This window comes from Xiphias gladius, chromosome 19 (genome assembly GCF_016859285.1).
Source record: "Xiphias gladius isolate SHS-SW01 ecotype Sanya breed wild chromosome 19, ASM1685928v1, whole genome shotgun sequence".
Taxonomy (NCBI): Eukaryota; Metazoa; Chordata; class Actinopteri; order Istiophoriformes; family Xiphiidae; genus Xiphias; species Xiphias gladius.
Window position 1 is genome coordinate 5814312 of NC_053418.1, and position 20706 is coordinate 5835017.

A 20706-nucleotide genomic window follows, 5' to 3' on the forward strand; every position below is an offset into this window, starting at 1 on the left:
AACCATTTGTGCAATAACCACATCATACACAAGTAAAAAAAAAATAAAATAAAATACAAGCAACAATGTGATTTATATGTCTTATACCGAAGGTGTGTGTTACTGTCTTGCAGGCATCCTGTCAGGCATGTACGCTTCAACACCAGCACCCTGGTAACAGCCAACGTCCCAGATGACAAATCGCCACGGGGGGCCTGCATCACCGACGATGACCTTACAGCTCACCGCAGGTCACTGATCCTTCTCCGCCACTCTTCGTCTTCTTTTTTTTTTTTTCCCCTTTTGCCTGGATCTCTTTTCTACATCCACCTCCCATCTCCCACGAGCTTGTAAAACTCTTTGAGTGAGAAATCTCTCTGAGTTTTCACCTTAGGTTTTATGAAAGCAAATTCAACCTTTCGACATTCTTAAAGGAAGCGTTTTGTGTTTTAAACCTGCCTAGCAGCACCTCTGAAGCTCACTAATTAACACGTTATATCTTGTTTGCTTGATTTGAACAAAAAATGAAATTGTTTTTAAACCCCGGTTTTTGAGCGGATTAAACAAATGCAATAAAATGTGTTAATTAGTGATCTTCAGTGGTGCTGGCAGGCAGATTTTTTTTTTTTTTTTAAGCTTGCTACTTTTTTACTTTACTGATTCTCAAACTTGGGACCACATATTCCAGTCAACTTGCTGCTTCCCTTTTACATGTGCAGTTGTTATGGTTACATGGTGCTTTGTAGGCTGAAATGGAAAAAAAAATCTCAACTGAATTAAGTCAGGTTTTTGAAAAATCCCACCCCTTATGTGAGATAAAGCTGCATTTTGCTCTTCAGCAGATTATGTCATTGGTTTAAACTTCAGAATGATCCATCTCTCCTTAATGTCCTACCCAAGCACCCAGTTTGAACAGTTCTCCCAAACGTGAAACACACGTTTAATGTTGTGGCTGACATAAATGGTTTTTATCCTTCAGACACCGAGGTGTCATCTGCCACTATGACTTCTCTGACGACGCGCTGTCACAGGATCACATCCTGCCCATCTGCAGGTCCGACTACACCGAGTCCTATGGCTACAACTACAACATCAGCCTGGCGGTGCCGTACGACAGGCTGTCTGGCTCCCATCCATCCCACTGACACGCACTTTCCCAAACTGCAATCCGGCTCAGTGAGTGACTGAACAGACAATAGAAAGTTTCTCACCCTTTATCAGTTTGATTCTCCAAACTCTGTCCTGTTATTTTACTAGTTTCTAGTCAAATCAAGCTTTTTGGGAAATGTAATATATGTATGTATGTTATCTGTTATCTGCTATTAACTGCTACATAGGTATTCGTACTTCACGATGCTGATTTCAGATGTTGTACAAGATCACAGCCTTGTAAACCATTAATGTAAAATTAATGATTTTTTTTAATAGATGTTTGGTTCCCTGGATTTTAATCAATGCTGCTGTGACACATCACAGCAATAAAAAATGTCAAGAAAAAAAACAAAACATATTACACATGCATTTGTTTCATCACAATGCCTTAAATTTATTTGATTAATTAACATAATTCTTCTTCTTTGGGAGAGTAAAGTGTAAAGCAGGCAAGAAATAGTGGATTTTCATGGTAGAACAGCAGTGGATTGTTACATAGACACCAAGGAATGGATGAAATAAACCTAACTATTTTGGGGCTGCAGAGGAATGGTATGTGCCTGCAGTCTCTCACTTTGGATGTTAGCCATAACCGATGACCCATGGATAGCAGAGCAGCCAACGAGCATGACTTACTTCATCTAACATGTGAATCTCTTGACCAGCAGGACAATGCAGAGAGAGGTAGTTTGTTAGTTTGAAATTTGACTGAAAGTAATGGGAGCGTGACATAAGACAGGGAACTAATTTTCTTTGAAAATGTGACACTTGTTACTCTTGGGATCACAACGCCTGAAGACTGAAAAACATGACACTGAATTTTTGAGGCTTATAGGTGAACTGTAGAAGTAAATGTCCTTAGAGTCAGAATACGTCCACCATCTAGTCAAACCTAAACCTGGATCAGCAGACGGTCTTTATAATTCGTACGAAAAAGTCTGATTGTGTGTCGCGGTCCAAAAATATGAGTCTATATCGAAAGTATTTGGCTTCATTCCATCTAAGGGTCGGAGAGGTTCTGCTAAAAACAGCAGCAACATAAAAATTTCGTTACAAGAACGACTTCTTCAAGAGGTTGACCTCCCGCAACGCACTGTTGTGGTGTCTACATCCAAAAAGCGAATGTGCATCCTGGACTCCATTTCAAGCCCATTTAAAATCTGTGGGCAGATGACAGAAGCTTTCATAAGTAAGTGGCAAATAAAGAGTCAAATTTCTTGATCAAGTGGCCCATGAAGTCAGAAAAGTGCAAACCTGTTCAAAATGCTCAAACGTGATTCCTTCATAGAAATCATCAGGGGCCTGAATTGATAAAGAGACAAATGAATCTGTTACTTCTCTGCGGAAATATGCGACTGTGAGAATTTATCGTTAACAGTTCAGTCCTGGCGAGTTGCCTTACCATGTGGGGCACGTTTGTGCTCGCCACTTCCAGCATGGCAGCATCTGCTATTGCCTTGGCAACCTCCTGACCGATGGCTCCACTCTTTGATAGAAGCTCCTCTACTACCTTGGGGGAGAACATAGAACAGTCTTTAATTCCTCCCTGGGGTTTAGACAGCATCGATCTTAGAGCCACATGATGCAAAAGGTAAGAAAAAAAAATTTTAAATCCTCGTCGACATCAGCGAACTACTATATGTACAGCATTGCATGTATACGCAGTCAACTGGTTTCGATGACTTCATGCCAAAGGTTACCAGAGGATTGAAACTGGCGAGACCGGTAGCTGTTGCACCGTTCCAGACAAGTGCTCGCTCACTGATGTTCAGAAAACTATTTGGATTTAACTTAAGGTCTTTGTGAACGGAAAAGCCCTTTTCAAGTTTGCTTTAACCAATGTTTTCAGAGTTATCAAAATCGATTCCGTACTTCCTCACTCGCTTAAAAAGGAAAACTCTGTAACTAGTAAAGTCTAAATCTTGAACCATCCTTATCGTCTCCGATTCACCTCTTCAATCTGACTCAAACTGCATCTGAAATGAAAACCGTAATGCCGTTAGCAACTTCACTTTTGAATCATCCCTGCCTATATTCTGTTCCACTGCAATACCTGGAAAAAACTTGAAAATAAGCAAAATGTTTTTTTTTTTTTTCCTTTTTAAACAAAGATGACCTAAAATGCAACCTCATTTGAACTTTGAGGGCTCAAACCCATTCCGATTGAATCACGTGTCATAAATGCATTTCCTGTGATACTTCCAAGGCTGCGCCATGAAGGGGCAAGTTAAGTTTAAAGGAGACTGCTCAACAATCGCCCTTAATTTCACTGCCACAACGCCAGTCCACCCGTATGCCTTTCTACATTTAGATAGTCATTTAGCTTAGTCAGCTTGTTCTTGTGTTTCTGTTGCTGGCTAACTGCTAGTATAACTTGATGCCCACAACAGCAGCAACACTGCACCTGTACGATCCACCCACACAGGCGCCATCTCATATTTTCACTTATTGTACCTCTTCACAGGACTGCATGGGGGTGGACAGACTGCTTGATTCACGCTCCTGTTACATTACCCATTTGTAGCATCTGTTGGGGTGGGACCGCTTGAAGCTAATAATTGCAAAATAATAATACTGATGATAATAATTATAGCCAATACATGGAGTTTTGTGACATGTAATTTCCAGAATAGCTTTTGTCAGCTCTGCCTGTATGATGCATTAGAAATGGAAAGTGGAAATGACGAAATGGAAAGAATGACATGCATCTTAACACGAGGTGGATCAAAATTTCCTTAATTCAACTAAAATTTCCTGACTCAAGGTTGGATCGCCAGCTTTTTCCGGAGCTCCGACTGCTGAAGAAAATGGTAAGACGCGGTTAAAAGCTCATGAAAAGGCTAGAGAGCGCACCTCGAGATTTTTTTCTCAAACTACTGTTCAAGGTTGAGGACGAACTTTCTCACACACATTTGCTATGATTTACCCCTGTAGCACACAGACATTAAAAGAGGAGCCAAAATTTTGCACGTGCCACAATTAGTTTAAATTTTTCTGTTTTTTAAGTTAATGAGATAAACAGTGAATTAACATTTTTTTTATGTCTGTTTGCTGCAGGGGTTGAATTTACTTCTCTTCACTTCAAAAAAAAAACTAACTAACAAAATATGGGTTTTGTCCAGGGGTGCCCAGTCTCTCTCATACAGCTGTATACCTCAGACAAAGTCAGCATGGTAAAATTGCCTTACCTTCCTGTACTCCACCAGAGTGATGGTGCCATCGTTGTCTGTGTCATGCATGTTGAACAGGACTGGAAAGACAGAGCTAGAGAGTTTACTGGTTGGTCCGGTTTTTGAGGAAATTTCCATCATCAAATCAGAGGATCTTACTAATAGACCAGAGGAAGTTGAGATTAGGGGAGTGTTTATGAAGGTGCAGAGATAAGACAGTAGAGTAACTAAGCTGGTCCCTTTCAGGCCCAATCAGAACCACCCCTGCTGAATGTAAACAGTCACACTCAGGCAATGAAGCGCCCTTAAAATGGTACTACCCTCATTTACGGTGATATTTACACGATTCAGTCCCGTGGCAATACTAAATGTTTATGTGGTCATGTGGCACTAACAAGGAAAAAAAGTGATTTGCTTCCTTAGGCATTGTCCAGTGACATTTTGACTGTGCTCCATTTCTGAAGTTGATAGAACTTTAGCTCTAATGTCAAATTGGGTCATCTTTTCTTTCATCGAGTTTCTGAGGCAGAAACGTATCATTGTGAGAGAGGGAGCTGAGTTGATTTATGCCCCCCCCCCCCTCCAAAAAAAAAAAAAATCAAATCAAATATGATGGAAATAAACATTTAGAAACAACAGGGGACAACTGAGACACAAAATTCAGATAAATGGATTGTATGGCGCCAAGCAGGACTGGGCCATGGTCGGTCTTCAGATACGGTAGGAGACAGACGAGGTTGTGGTATTGTCTGGTAATGATCTCCTCTATCAAAACCGTTGTGCTTTTCCGTTTCCCCAGAAAACTGTTTGTACGGACAGTGTGACCACCTTGATTCATATCAGGGGAGAGCATAATGTAGAAATTTTTCACTTTTGTGAAACCTTTTATAAAAATTCACATAATTACAAAAAATGAAAGTAACCTACCCGATTGTCTCATTCCCTGGAGAGCACAATCATTTAGTGTTCTTATTAGCTTAAATCAAAACTCCATTATTCTACAGTTACAAGAGTACAGCCCGAAATGCTTGTCATTTCTTAAACGCATTTCCCCCGACAATAACTTTCTTAAGCAGCGCAAAACAACGCGGGACGAGGAGAAAACAAGGAAATGCTAGAGTAAACACATATCTTTTTAGCAGTGGTGGAAGAAGTATTCAGATCCTTTACTTTAGGAAAAGTATCAATACAACAATGTAACTGCAATTCATTACAACTAAAAGTCCTGCATTCAAGATTTTACTCAAGTAAAAGTACAGAAGTATTAGCAACAAAATGTACTTCAAAAGTAAAAGTAAACATTCTGCAGTAACATATCACCTGTGACTGATATATTGTCATATATGACATTAGAAATACTGACACATCAGTCTGTAAGCAGGGGTCGGGCCCCCTCCAAAGGGTCACCAGATAAATCTTAGGCATCGTGAGATGATTAGTGGGAGGGGAATGAAGAAAAAAACAAGGGTCTGTCTTATTTTGTACTTTTCTCTTATATTTGGTTTTTTTTGTGAAATATCGGATAATCTGACCCCTTTGGGTCTCAAACAGGTATTTAACAGTTATCTGTCGGAGGAAACCATTTGAGAAGTTTAGAGGGGAAATGTCTCTTTGGTGGAACTGCTGACAACTACTATGCTTTTTGTGCATGGTAGTTTCAATTTTAATGAAAAGTAGTGAAATAAAAAGTACAATATTTCCCTCTGAATTGTAGTTGAGTAGATGTATGTCGTTGCATGAAATGGAATAGTCAAATTAGGAACAAGTTCCTCAGCACTTGAGTAAATGTACTTAGTTACTTTCCAGAATTTTTTTTTTTTTTGGATACTTCAAACGTCTGCACAACAAGTAACGCTTCAATCAAATGATAACGGAATTAAAAAAATATGCCCAAGAGTTTGAATTTCTTCATTCATTTCTTTTTCTATATAACTTTGGTCTCATGCATTGCCGGACATACAAGGACAACTACAACGGAGTATCACAAGAAGTTTCAGTGATCTGAAACATTTACAGTAAATGGCAGTCTGTAAACCAGACAGTAAAGGCTTCTTTCAAGTTCAGAACTGTTTACACATTACAATTTTAATAATATAATGCTGACAAAAAAGAAAAAGAAGAAGAGGGAAGCTACAACCAGTTGAAGCTAATAATGATTTGCATTTTAAACAAGGGTTGTGGCCACAATTAGACACACCCCAGTGAGCCAGCTATTAGTCAGCTATCATGCGTGGCTGGAGTGACCTGCTTGGGAGGCCCCAGGGCCAAAATTTATACCATGGCTTCCCTGATTTCCTTCAGCCTGCGTTCAGCGCTGATTTTGTACGCACATCATCCCTTGCAACTACCCACTAAGGATCGTATTGTATTCCAACATAATGGTTAGGTGAAACAGTCCCAACTGCACAGACAAGGAGCAACACAAAAAACACCCAAAACCAAATTATATCTTACCTATAAAACACAGTGATTCTAACTTGTTTGAATAGTATCTTTAGGACGAGAGTCAGCTGAGGACATAGCTAAATTATATCTTACTGAGAACAACAGGAACGATGGCCTCATGCTGTGTCAGTAAATTTGCTTTCAATGGGTAAACACAAATTTGCACAGGAAATAGTACAATGTTTAGTTGAGTATCTACTGAAATGTCTATAAGGTGGGCCCTCGTTCTAGTTTTCAACGCAGTGCCTTCTACGCAACAAGGCCTAGACACAAGAAAGTAATGCAGGCCCCCCATCGTTTCAAATATGGATCAATTTATGACGATACTATGCTAAAATGATGCATAGTCACAAACACATTTTTGTTCAGTAGTCACAAACCAATTGGCCAAAAATGTAGGGAGCTTAAGGAGCACCTTGGGGTATCAGGCCCTTGGGAAGTTGCTAATTTTTGACTTGTTGGTGATCAAGCCGATCTCGCAGGTGACTCCTGGCTGCTCACTTTGGACTGAAAGCAACAAGTTTACACTCCTAACGTGGAGTTTATAAAAAGTGATTCTGGGAAATGTACGGAGTCACAAATCAACACAAGGCAAGTTGAGGGGAAAAAGATACAACAAAAACATAAACTACCCTGAAAATAACCCTGAAATAAGTCCTTGAAGGGGTTAACATAGCTAACTGAAAATAATGTGAGGGTGTAAAAAAAGATATCCGGGGCTGAATTCGGGTCCCGACCCTGTGGCTACAAATGATCCCATTCTGCTTGCGAAAGTTGTTGCCACGATCCAAACCAAGCTGTGAATACCCACGAGCATCTCCAATGTGATAGCTGACTTGCAATGAGGAATCACAATCTTTGTCGCTTGTCGTTCCTCATTGAAATAAAATATCCACATCACTGATTTGTTATATAGGACGAGAGGTACTCTTTTTATATTTGTAATTTCTAACAGACAAACATGAAGGTTGTACAAAGGAGAGCAGTCCTAGACAGCCACACGTTCAACTGTTATTAAAAATAGAGGAAAGTTACTTACAGCGGAGCTTTTCCTTTCTCATAGATTCCTTCTCCTCCTCTGTCGTCTTCAAAGTCGGAGGGCGGAAGTGGGACATGACCATGAGGAACTGCTCGAAGCTAATCTCCTCGAAGGAGCCCACCTCTTGCTGATGTTGGTTCCTGGGTCACAGACAGAGGAAATAAACCACTGTCAACCATTGTGGTATTTTAAAAAGGGCTACACCAACCAACAGTATCTTCCTCCCAAGTTCCCCAAGTTGTAAATAGACCAATATCTGTTGTTCTGCGTATTCAGTTTTTTGCAAGAATGTTTTCATCATTGGATTCTGTGGTTGCAGTCACACCCAGAGAATCCGGTTTTCCAAAATCCCAACCAGAAGAAAAGTAAAAAAGTCTACTTATGTATTTTTGTGTTTGGCCACTTTAGGTTCCAATTTTGCTCATGACTTGTACGCTTGTGAACAAAAACCACACGCACTCACAGATAGTTTGTTAATTGAACAGTCCATTTTGTGGTTTGGCTTGTTAGACTTGCCGTTCCAAAGCATGAGGAAATGCAGGTTTTAAAATGTCAACAACCGTCACTTTATAGCAATAAAACTTTCAGTTTGATGTTGTTTCCTTTTAGTTAATGGATGGATTGCGTGCCGTATTTTGTTTTCACAAACTGCACCGCGGTTCTTCTGGGTGAAGACTGAAACCTACATTATCAGCCATTTCCATGCACTACAGGTACTTTCAAAGTCCCATGTCTGAAGGGAACTGTTTTCATTTAACTAAACAAACAGAAGTAAAGCACTAAACACTTGAGAGATTGATTAAACCATTCTGAAACATTCCAAGGGTTAGGTCACCTTAAAAACTCTCCCTTTAGAACAAATGACCATCAAATCCTCCCATAGTAAGGGTGACTCAATGCAGATATGCAGTGGGTGGAGATACAAATGCCTGAGGTCTTTAAAAGGAATAGAACAACTCGTGTGTCCGTAAGGTAAATGATAACCTACCGACAGCAGCCGGTCAGCTCATCTTAGCACAAAGACCGAGCACCTACAGGCGCCTATAAAGCTCAATAGTCAACATGTTTCATCTCATTGGTTTACTGTCAAAACAAGCTGTGGTAAGCTAGCCCTTTACTCCTGTGTCTAGTCTTTGCGCCAGGCTAAGCTAAGCCAACCAGCTGACGAGAAACGTCATTGCTTGGAGAAACTGACCTTTGATAAAGAATGTCGGAAGACTTTTTTTTTTTTTTTTTTTTTGGCAGATCACGCGCATTTGTGGCCTGGAGTGTTTTTCATAAGTAGCAGGGTGCCCAAGCCTTTGCGCATGTCACAATCACTGTTGAATGTTTGTAGTTCGTGACATAAAAAGTAACCGGGCAACAACACTCGAAGACAGGCTCATGTTTGTTGTGTGTTTGCCGTAGGGTTTGTAAAAAAAAAAAAAAATCAACAAAATGTAGACTTTAGCCCAGGGGTGCCCAAACTTTGGCATACAAATGCATACTAGGGGTTTGGTTTTGGAAGTGTTTTGAACATACTCAAAGTAATATCACGATAGCGCTGATAATATTAACTGAAATGACCATTAGCTATAGGGTGAACAGACAAGAGTGTGGTATACTTTGACCGTACCCACCTTTTATCGAAGAAGGCGCCAATAATTTGCTTTCTGATTGGATTCTTGGCGAGGGCCGGTATGTTGTCCAAGTTCTCCCTCCTGCAGTGCGACAAGAGAAAGTCCATTTTCATAAAACAGATACCACAGTACAGTGCCAGCACGTTTTTACAAATTTAAATAATAATAAACGTTATTTATGGGCAGTAACGCGAACAGTTTCTCTGCCGGAAGGAATTTGTGATCTCTCTCTACCAGCATGCTGGTTTGGCAGTTTGTGTGCGTGTGCATGAATGGACGTGTGTGTGTGTGTGTGCGCGGTATGTGTCAGCTCCATGTGCCTGACGCGTCGACATATTGTATTTGCCTAATGTGCCCGCATTTGCATTAGTTCAGCCTGCGCGTGTCGCCATATGTTGCTCGTTCGTGTCTGTGCCAGCGATACCAGAAATACCCACAATTCATCGCCACAGCCACCATGCAGGTAGCGTTTCCATCTTTTTGTGGCGACTGCTAAGGCCCGAAAAGCCTTGCCACGTGTGCAGGTGTTTTATTTTCCCCACATTTCACCTTATTGTCTCCTCGTTCCCACTCAGCTGCTGGAATCGATTGTGGAGGTTTTTGATCTGCTCCAATGAAACTGAAAAGAAAAGAAAACCAAAAAACAAAAACACCAACAACATGTATGTTTAATAATGATACACCCATTACTGCACATCCATCAATACATGTCCAACATGCAATTAAACAGCAATAAACAAGTGATTTTCTTTTTAAAAGAACAAAGTACAGTCCATGTATTATCTGGATTATCTTTATCTGTAATAGGCTGAATTATAATTAAACAGTGACACTTTCTGGTAAACTGATTGGGTGCAGCTCTGCTATCAGTCTAATGGCAAAGACAAACACACCGTGCAGCAGCAGGATTTGCTTCTTTTAATGCCTTTCCAAAGGGTTCCTTGAATCATTAACCCGCCCTGTTGAGCGGTGGCCGAAAAACATCATGATCCGGCTCTGCCTGGTTCCGTATCGAGACGGGTTTGGCACTTGTGTCAGTAAAACGCCTGAGTTTCTTTCGACCTCCCCTTCCTTTCAGCGGGGGGCTGCCGCGTGGATGTCTGCAGGTGGCAGCCGTAGCCGCCGGGGGTGAAGATGTTCTACTGTTTGCACCGGGGCAGACTGCAGCCTCATGCACAAGCAGCAGGGTTTTGTCGGTCGGGGCGCGCGGTGCGACTGTCACGTGTGCAGGATCAACAGATGCAGATGCAACACGCCACTAACTACTGCGACACGGACAGAGAAGAAGAAGAAAAAAAGAAAAGAAATACAAACGCAAACAACCGAACCTGTGCTCCGCGAAGCCCGTTGGTCCAGGACGAAGACATCCGTAAATATCCCCCGCTGAGCCCAGAGAGAAACAGGGTCAAAGACACAGCTTGAGGAAACGAGGGCGATAGAAAAAAAAAAGAAAAGAAAAAAAAAAAGGTTCAAAGTCCCCCCCCCCCACATAGAATCAATAAAACTGGGCTCAGTCTGGGACACCAACTTTGTCCCCTGCATAGCACTGCTCGCAAAAAGGTTTCACATCGGGATCCTGCCCTTTTCTTTAAAGAAAAAAAAAAAAAGACCCGAAGACTTCTGTCGCCTCCGTCTGCCTTTCGTTTCATTTCTTAACCGGACATTTCCATCCGCACATCGGGAATTTACGAAGTCAGATGAGGCGCTCGGGCCGCGGCACCGAACTCCAGCCACTTCTACCGTCCTGTAAAACCACCGAAACAAATGGCTGCGGGTACAAAAGTGGCAAGACGCTAAGTCGTTGAACGTGCAGGATGGATTGTTTGTGTGGTTCATAAAAAAAAATAAAAAATAAAAAAATAAAAAAAATGTTGTGTCATGATTCATAAAAACGACGTGGTGTTGCGCTACATTGCAAATCATTGCAATTATTTGTTCAGCTGGTGGCGTTTTTACAGAATCTGATTTACCTCGTTTACTGATCTCGGCAGCACTTGACTTAACTCATCTATATATTGATTATTAATCGTGCGGATCACAGGCAGGTACGATGACCAGGTTTCCCCCCCCCTTGACGATCTGAATTTATCACTGCCGCCGGATTTTTGCACCTTGAAACGGAACGACTGACCACAGACGGCGTCGCAAACACACTCGGCCGCTTTATACTTTCTGCGAGGAAGCTCGGCGGCGGGTCTCCCCTACTCACATCCAGTCTTGTCCATCAGGTCCTGGTACTTGTGCTCGGAGCGCGTCTGCGAAGCTCCCATCGTTGCTTTTTTTCCAGGCCGTGCGTCAAAGGCGCATCGTCCGATTCCAGTGGCTCAACTTTTCTGTGCCGCCGCCGCTTTATCGCGCTGCTATCGGCAGATGCACGTAGCTGTAAGTCTGCCGCTGGCCTCCTCAAGGTCCTAAATCTAAACAGCCTCTGTCGAGATTGACCTGCCGGCTTCCTGTAGCTCGTCGGTGCTCTGCGGTAAACCGCGGTTATTACGGTGCATTACGGTAATAAAGCAAAGCATATGCTCAGCTTAGTTCAGTAAAACTACTCAGAGAGAAGTAAAACTTGAAAAGCTTTATTTGTTTTTTTGGTCATTTCCTTAAAGCTCTGTGTCAAGTCAGAAGTGTCCTTATTGGTTCCTCTTTTGTTTTTCCAATGAAACAGCTCAACGACACTGATGAGCCATGCCACCCTATGCTTTACTTGTAAATATACAGGAAAAAAAAAAAAATTAAAATCAAGATACTCTAAAAATGTGAAAGTTTAACTTTCATAAGTGCATGGAATTTGATTAAAAGATGGGGAACTGCAAGTAAAAGTCAATTTACAAATTATTTTCTCTGTAATCTTTTCTGTGGCACTGTAACGGGGAGTTTAGGCTATATGCTGGGGGCTCGTTTGACTGGTGCTGGATGCAGGGGGGTGTGGAGAAAGGGTTTGGGGGGGGGGGCTCTGAGTAAAAAGGAGCATTCCTTGGTTTTAAGGAAAAGGGAGACTCACAGCACTTGGATGCCCATTCTAAATTTACTTGTTGACTTAATCATTTACTTCAAGCTTATGTTCTTTTTTTACTTCGAGGTGTCGACTTGCACAACATTTTTCCAAACTCAACTTCGTGACCGGATTTGAAGATTACGATGTCTTTAGGTTGGGAGAAATGCATCCCGACGATGACCGTCATCCAGGCCATATCGCTCCAGCGTTGGCTTTGTTTTCACAACAAATACACTGTGATATTTTGGGACGTGTATCGAAGCAGCAACACTAACAATCTCTGCTGCATGTTTCAATACTTTCTGGTATTTTTTCCCACAACTTTTCCAGATGTGGAAATGCTAAAATAAATCTTTCAAGACCTGCACAGGAGCCTGACTGTGGTGCAAAACCACATTTGGGAATTGTTTGCTATTACACCAAATTATCAGTTTCTGAACAGAGTGTATACTGGCGATCTGACATACTCACCAACGTGTCCTGTTGGTGAGTATGTGAAACAGTGCGGCAAAGCAACAGCCGAGTGGATTGTAAATTGAGAATGGGTGACCAGTAATCAGTTAGCCTGGGTCAGCAGGATGCTGGACAGTGCTACTTTGCTACATGGGCCTGGCCCGGTGGTTGTTTTGGTCTGAGGCAGGAGCCTGCCCTTGGTCCCCAGAGCCCGGTGTCAGTCTATGATAGAGCTCCTGCACTGTGCCCAGGGTCTCATTCGTGTCCTCCGGGTATCGTGTCTGCAGTTCTTCGTTGGCGACATAGTGGGTGTCAGCGAACTCAGAGAAGTAGCGGCCCACCTCCGGGTGGCCGATCTCCAGGGGGGCCGAGTGGGGCTCCAGGTTTTCTGAAGAACAACGACGGAAGAGAGTGACATGCCGGTAAGATATAAGGTATATAGGGAAACCTAAATTGTTGAAGAAAGGAAATTCATACAAAAAGGGTCCAAAACCAGGTCAAACGGACATCTCACATATCAAAATATTCCGCTTATCAAGGAAATGTAAATTGTCATTCATTCTAGCATCACTGCTTGGTGTCATATCAGCTCCTGTAAGGCAGACTGAGCGGCAAAGACTGGCGAATAGAAAATCCCCCTCAGGGTTTGTGGAGAACAAGGCCTGCAGGTGAATGTAGAGGTGGAGGAGAGGGCATGGAAAACACGTACAAAACAATGAAAGCTGTGTAACAGCCGACTGAGCAGCAGAGCGAGCGGGTAAACACGGGTGAATACACATTATGAGTCAGCCTGTCAGGTAAGTGCTTTCTTAAGCGGGGAAAAATGTGTAAGTCACAAATAAGGGTGATGCGGCACGGCTGAAGAGTTTGCCTCGAACCGGCTCGCGGACGATGTTTCATTTATAATCAATGATGACTGTCGGTTTTAATAATGCATCAATGGGAAATACCTCTGGATCAACGTATACGGTATGAACTTCACCTTATACCACTGACAAGACATTATTGAGCATCACGGAGTCGCATTAGTTTCAAGTGCAAGAAGCTGCAAAATCTAATAAAGATCATCTCTTAACGGGGGGGGGGCTGGGGCCTCTAAGTTAAACATGAAGTTTTTGTTTTGTCCAACGCGGCACTTTTCCCACGTGCAAGCACATGTGACAGTCATTTATTTTTCCCACCTGCAGGTAGAATAGATCAGCATGATTTGCCCATGTAAAAGTGTCTATATACCCTTTAGTGCCCATTACTTCCTCTTCTCTTGTCAACTAGCTGTTTTCTTTTTTTGTTTTTAACAGATAACATGTCACTTCGTTATATGTTCCAATTCTATATCATTCCTGCAAATGAAATTAAAAAGAGATGCTAGATATTTGGTGAGACATTGAGCCGCTGCATTGACAGCTTGCATTTGGAATTTTCTCCCAAATAGCCAGCCATACAATGCATACAAAGTATGCTTGCGATACCAGAATGGTAGTTCTCAGCAGTGTTTTGTCTGTGACCCTCAGAAATGCCTTCCGTGTAAGCAGACATAATTGTGATATTGACAAAACACAATGTATTTTTCGGTATCTGGCTATTTAATTTGACTTATTACTAGTTGATGCCTGGAGGGTGACACATTCTTTTCCCAAGGGTATTTATTAATTCGCCATAAGGATATTTTTCCATCACCATGCCGGTGTCTATGATCCTTACCCTGTGCTGCGTAGCGGCATGTTCCATCCTGTACGAGGACGTTGTAGAAGGGCTGGTTGGCCCCATTAGACAGCTGGTGGACCCTCATGGTGGTGATCCACTCCTGGCTCATGGTGCATTTGGGGTCCCAGCCGTAGATCACACAGTTATAACCCGACCTGGTGGAGGAGGTGGAAAAGAGCGGCTTCAGTGACCTAATTTATGAGAAGACTACAGAGGGACGTCTTAACAGCGATAAGTTTCAGCTTTTGTTGGGGGAGCATTGCCGTGCCACATCTTAGCGTGACCCACCTCTTGTGTTTCATGATGAGGCCGACTGAATACTGGACCTCCAGGTGTTCTGGAGCGCTACGCATCTTCACCTCAGGTGTCACAGGATGTTTCTTGTGCTGGATGTGCTCCAGCGTGTGCTGCACCAGGTAACCCACGGCCCCATGCTGGGAGGGATCCAATGCCTGGATGTGCTGCAGGATGTCCAGAACCTGGGACGGAGGACAAACATCGGCGGACAATGTGGGTAGGTGACGTGTGTTACCTCTGAGTGCAACTGTTCTATGCAACAACACAATTTGTTACAGATTAAACCGCTTTGCAAGAGCAGAATATTTAGTGCTTTGCACTGACTGGTGCTGTATTTAGTACTTTTCTAGTTGAACTAGAGAATCTAAAAAAAAAAAAAAAAAGCATTAAAATCTGGACTGACACTCAGTAGCGCGCCTACCTCCGCTGAGGCGATAAACGCCCTATCTCGCAATATTAAGGGAAGTGATTAAAAAATGCCAAGATCGGCCCCTTTCACCAGATCTACACCAAAATGTAATGGCCTCCACCAAGTTTGTTGGAAATTGGTTCAGTACTTTTTGCGTAATCCTGCTGACAGATAAACCAACAAATGGACAAACGGACACGGGTGAAAGCAAAAGCTCCTAAGCGGAGGTGACAACACTGGGGCAAGACAGAACAGTAGAGTTTCAGTTTAATAATACTGTTACGGTGACTGGGTCAACTCTTCTTAACAACAGGTTGTGTGTCTTGACCTTTTCTGGCCAGATGCCCAGGTGGAAGTAGAGGCGCGCCTGCAGCAGCAGGTACTGCACGTTATCTGGGTTGATAGTGAGGTAGAGGTCCAGAGAGTCCCTCAGCAGCTGGTAGGATTTCTCATTGCCCTCCCTGAAAGAAACCACGCAGAGCAGGTAATGTGATTCAGCCAGAAGATTGCATTAATTTATTCATTTAATTTTAGCAGCCGTTCAAATGCATTCTAATCACGTATTCAGTTTTGAGATCACCTCTGAGATGCTCTCTCTAGTCTTGTCAGATTACAGGATAAAGGCTAAATTAAAATTGGTATTACTTGGGGAAAAAAAAAAAAAGTGGTTCTAGTGGCTGTAAAATTCCACAATTTGTTCCATGTTAGCCAGCCTCCATGACAGATACATGGAGCAACAGTCATCATCAGCCTATATATTGACTATCCATCAATCCTCCGTCAGCCCTCATTCATCTCTCCAGCGGAAGAGACTCAGTAGCGACAGCTGTCCAGTTTCCCTTACCCTCTCTTGCCAATGTTAAGCAGGTTTCCCACCATCCTGAGGAGCGCCTCCGTGGTGCTGATGGCACTGTAGTAATCTGCCGTCACCTGGTGGCCAATGAGGTACTCGCACTCCTTGGCCGTCAACTGCTTGCCTTTACCAAAGGCGTCGATGTAGACAAAGTCATAGATGTCCTCGCTCCTGCGGGAATAGAGTCGAATAGATCTAATATGAGCATGTATTTACCAGGCACTCATCACAAACTGTACTTTCAGAAAACTGAATAAATCAAGGATGAATATGTGGACTGAGTCTTTTCATATAGCGGGCCTCAGTGTACTGTATGTAGGCAGTATTTTCGGTGCGCTGGACTGGAGCGAGTTCTCAAAAGTGTGGTGGTGGTGGTGGTATAGCGATATAATGAACGCAGTGTGACATTTACTGTAGTTTAGTACACTGTCTCTGATGCCCCCCGTTGTAGTCACAGCGCTCCTGGATTAGCTAATGCGTCGTATATCCAAATCAAGGAAACACATTTAAAACAGTTAATATTCAGCTTGCGCGTGGCAAGGGAAAGTAAAATACAAATATTCTCTATTTTACTTTTTGCTAAACAGACGCACAAAATACCTCATCGTTTGTCCGGTTTTACTGTTTATGGCAGCCAAAATCTACCAAAAAAAAAAAAACCGAGAGGGATTTTTCTTGCAACATATTCTGGTTTCCTTTAATGTTCAACGATATGAAATCAGCGGGAGATAAGATTTGATAAGGACGGAAATTGATAAGCACAACTTGATTTCATAAAACATAAATGAAACACATCCTGTGTAGGAGGAAGAGGAAGTGTCTCAGTGTTGTTGCCTTTCATACAGATTGCTAATAAGACACAATTGTAATGTGTAATGCTGAAATGATGAGCTATGTGAATGACAGCTGGACTCTAAGGCAATGTTTAACGGAATTTTTAGAGACACTGATTTCAAACTGTACCCTCTTGGGTTTTGGCACCAGCGCAGCAGGAAGTGATTAGGGAAGTTGACAGGTTCCAGCTGAACACCCAGCTTCCGGGCCAATGTCATGTAGAGCACAGAGAGGCTTATGGGAATGCCTGTACGGCGTAGTAGCACCTAAATTAAAACCAAGAAGGTGTAGCCAGTTAAGTGAAATATTTGAAATGAAAATTAAGAGATGACTGAAAAGCTTGTGACGTAAAATTAGACATACTTTATAGAAGATCTACCTGATGGATGTAAGAGTTGAGGGGATTGTAGTAGTCAAACTCGTTGCCTTTGTACTGAAGTTGCTCATACAAGACTGAGTTTAGAGCACACACCACCTGCCTCTGGAGATCAAAGTCCTCTACGACAAAGCAGTCACCTACATCACACACGAGAAATTAAAGTTGACGAGGACTCTGGCTGAGAGGGAAATGTAGATCTTCGCAAGCTGACATCTTTGCCCAAATAGATTTACTGTTTTTTTTTTCTAGTGTCTAGTATTGATAAATTCTGGGAAAAAAAAAAAGAAGCTTGGGTCCCAACAAAGCAACCTTCCATTCCAAACGTTCCTACTTTTGAGAGCCCACCTTGAGCGATTCGCAGACTCGGGTGAGACGGGTTCTTGATCCTCAGCATCTTCTTCACTTTTTCCGCGATCTCATCCACCTGGGCTGATATGCTGTCCAGGGTTACCTCCGCCAGTGGGTTGCAATACTGATCCACCAGTACAGCACCTAAAAGGGCAGACGAGACCAAAAGAGGGGAGGCAACAGGTAGAGCTGTAAATCAGATGGCAAAAATCATGCTCTTATTACAACAAATACTATAATAATGAACTCTAAGTAGCAATAAGATACACATCGTGAGTACTGAAAGGACTGAGCTAATTTAATTTTATAATAACAGGGCCAACTTAATGATTTTGGCTGACAGGGAGTCTCTATGAGGCCTCACCCTCTAGAGCTGATTGCTGCTCTGCAGGCTGCTCCAGGAAGGTCTTCAGACTCCTCAGGATGTTCTGCTGTCTCAGGAAGTAAAGGATTTTCTTTGCATAGTACTTCAAAGTCAAGCTTTTCCTAATGATGGGCGGAGAACAGTAGAGACACATTAATGGTCCGGGGCCGGAAGTGTGCGACGCAACAGCTTTCATAATCACGGGAGGTCTCGGGGAGGATTAACAAGACCGACAACCCAAACCCATTAGTGATTGCAAAATGCAGTGTGTGGCAAGCAGCGAGGTGTCACTGGGGGCACGGCGTTGCTCTCACCTCTTGTCAGTGTTGAGTATGAAGAGGAGCTCGTCTTCACAAAAGTGCTCTGGCATCCCGAGCGACTCGATCTCTGCAAAGCTGTCTCCCAGCACCTGGCCAACGCAAGGCTGAGTTACAGATCTCTGGGTTAGTTTGGAATACAGAGAGCCTACGTCTTCTGGCACGAACGCAGAAGGCCAGCCAGTTCACAGAAACAAATAACGACGGTTTCCCTTTATTCACACGGTGCATCTGAAACCAAATCTGCTGTAACAACATAATCATTATGATAATGTATGCTTGATTACAGACGGATTACTTACGACTTCGGTGAAGAATCTCTTTGAGATTGATTCCACTGTCCTTCTTATTTGAATACCAACCCGATGGCGTGTTTTGTATTCTCTGAGCCAGTCGCAGCACTCATTCTGACGGTAAAACCTCTGCAGTCTTGGCCATCTGTTGATGGGGAGAGTGAAACAGTTATGTCAGTGACACTTGTGGGCATGCTCGGAATTGGTTTAGCAGCCTGCTGCCTCAAGCCGTACATGATATGTCTGCGGAGCAGTCGCCGCAGACGGGGTTTCTCTCTTTGCAAAAAAAAAAAAAAGGAAAAGCAACCGGGAGAGTAACGTGGAGCTCATCGCCAACTCAGCCAGGAGGAGGGCTTAGCTTTTGGCAAGAGCTTCGCTGTCCTGCTGATACAAGCTACATGCAACATTCAAGGTCATGCAATTTCAATTTCGGCTGTTCTGGGTAAAACCGAGTTTAAACTGGAATTTGTGAAGGGTTCGCACGCTGAGATTTTACAGTCTTCAGAGCTGTCTGCAGAGCAGCAGCTCGCCACTGGCCCGGCGTAGGCACGAATTTGGTGCATCAGCAAAATGTCAAAGGGCTGACAGCTGACTGTGAGTTCGCCGTGGACGAACCCACCTTTCAGTAGACAATGAGCGACACGGGGGCTCCAAACGGGACAGATAAAAAGGACATGGAGGCTCGTTTCGGCAGACAGTAATGAAAATTTCCTAAGAAATACCACAAAAAAAAAAAAAAAAAAAAAAATCTAGCACCTGAGTTTGTACTGGTGTCCCCAGACCTTCCCCCTTCCATGGCAGACGTCGTGTAGCCGCTTGCAGCAGCAGGAAACGTTACAAATGTCGACATGTTTGAGGACAGGGAAGCACAGGATGTGTTCAAGCAACTCGGTCGGCAGGTCGGTCAGTTTTTTGGTGTGGGAGTCAGCAATAATCCCGTTCAGACTTGGTTGCCCCTCTCCGGCTACAGACGTCGCCATCTTTACTGTTTACCCCGATTACCTCATTGCTCAGGCACCGCCCCTTTATGTCGCAGGGGGCAGGGCTGGAGGCGGAGCTTGTGAGGTGTAGTGCCGTGTGATTGGTTGTTCGGTCAAAGGGAAAGCGGAAGGTATGCTACCTTCAGGCTCATCCGAAACTCCAAACTTTGTTTTATTTATTTTTTCGTTTTTTAATCACAGAATACAACGTTAAAAAGGACAATGACAAAGTGGAATATGCTATAAATTCTTCAGCAGTCCAAAGAAACTCTAGTTTTAAGGTACTTTACTTGTTTCACAGGCAAAGTCATAAAATATCCTCTATCAGTGACAATTAGGTCTGTCTTCTACAGAGGACATAGTGATGAATTTGTGGTTATACAAAGAACAGAAAACTCGTAATATAATATGTGCTGATAAGAAAAATAATTAGGGTTGCAACTAGCTGTTCATTATCAGTTAATCTGCAAATTACTTTCTCAATTTAGCATTTGCTCATCAAAATTTCAGGAAATAGTAATAAATCAGTGCCCTTACAGTTTCCTAAAGGTCCAAGGTGATGTCATCAAAATTGCTTGTTTTTTATGACCAACAGTCCAAAAAATAAAGGATTTCAGTTTGTGATCACATAGGAGAAAAAAAACAAAAACTGAGAAGCTGTAACTGGGGAATGTTCGGCCTTTTTTCCTTGAACAGTGACTCAAACAATTAACTGATTTCCAAAATAGTTGCTGATTAATTTTCTGTCGAGTAACTAATTGATTCATCAAACTGATTAGCTTTAAAAATAATCTCTTACTTTGAAGTAAATTAATTTCTGACTTTTTAGTATTATTGTTTTATTTCAGTATCCAATGGCCTCATGCTTCGGCAGGACAAACAAACTGAAGGAGAAAAAGTATAGGCAAATAATTTGTTATTAAGGCTACATAGCACATGCTATCAAATACCACAAAATCTGAATTAACAGTTCTACTATCAGCATTTTATCTTGAAACAGTATTTTACTGTCAGACAAAGATTTCACGTTCTGTGCCCCACATAAACTCCTTTCTTCTATTTTTAATGTCTTAATG

The 20706-nt window shown here is 42.6% G+C and overlaps 3 protein-coding genes across 4 annotated transcripts in view; 1 reads left to right on the forward strand and 2 right to left on the reverse strand.

Annotated features, from left to right (window-relative positions):
- fbxw8 (F-box and WD repeat domain containing 8) overlaps positions 1-7904 on the forward strand; it is a 26257-nt gene extending 18353 nt beyond the window's left edge. The window contains exons 10-12 of one of the 2 annotated variants that reach the window (XM_040154892.1): positions 114-230; positions 959-1155; positions 7810-7904. In XM_040154892.1, coding sequence (XP_040010826.1) covers positions 114-230; positions 959-1124 — 283 coding nt within the window. In that variant the 3' untranslated portion in view covers positions 1125-1155; positions 7810-7904. Of the gene's footprint in view, positions 1-113; positions 231-958; positions 1246-7809 lie in introns of those variants that run through there. The other variant, XM_040154891.1, reaches the window with a different exon arrangement.
- tesca (tescalcin a) lies at positions 1235-12338 on the reverse strand. The gene is made up of 8 exons (XM_040154894.1): positions 11614-12338; positions 9954-10023; positions 9405-9485; positions 7786-7925; positions 4320-4381; positions 2534-2641; positions 2386-2433; positions 1235-2291 (listed from the first exon to the last, which is right to left on the reverse strand). The coding sequence occupies exons 1-8, from the start codon at positions 11672-11674 to the stop codon at positions 2199-2201; spliced, it is 663 nt and encodes a 220-aa protein (XP_040010828.1). The 5' UTR covers positions 11675-12338; the 3' UTR covers positions 1235-2198.
- Positions 12339-12361: 23 nt separating this feature from the next.
- On the reverse strand, positions 12362-19635 carry fbxo21 (F-box protein 21). Its single transcript, XM_040154893.1, has 12 exons — positions 19407-19635; positions 18660-18795; positions 18355-18464; positions 18041-18162; positions 17674-17820; positions 17329-17465; positions 17079-17215; positions 16107-16286; positions 15591-15723; positions 14845-15035; positions 14554-14711; positions 12362-13240 (listed from the first exon to the last, which is right to left on the reverse strand). The coding sequence occupies exons 1-12, from the start codon at positions 19628-19630 to the stop codon at positions 12999-13001; spliced, it is 1917 nt and encodes a 638-aa protein (XP_040010827.1). The 5' UTR covers positions 19631-19635; the 3' UTR covers positions 12362-12998.
- Between the last annotated feature and the right edge of the window lie 1071 nt (positions 19636-20706).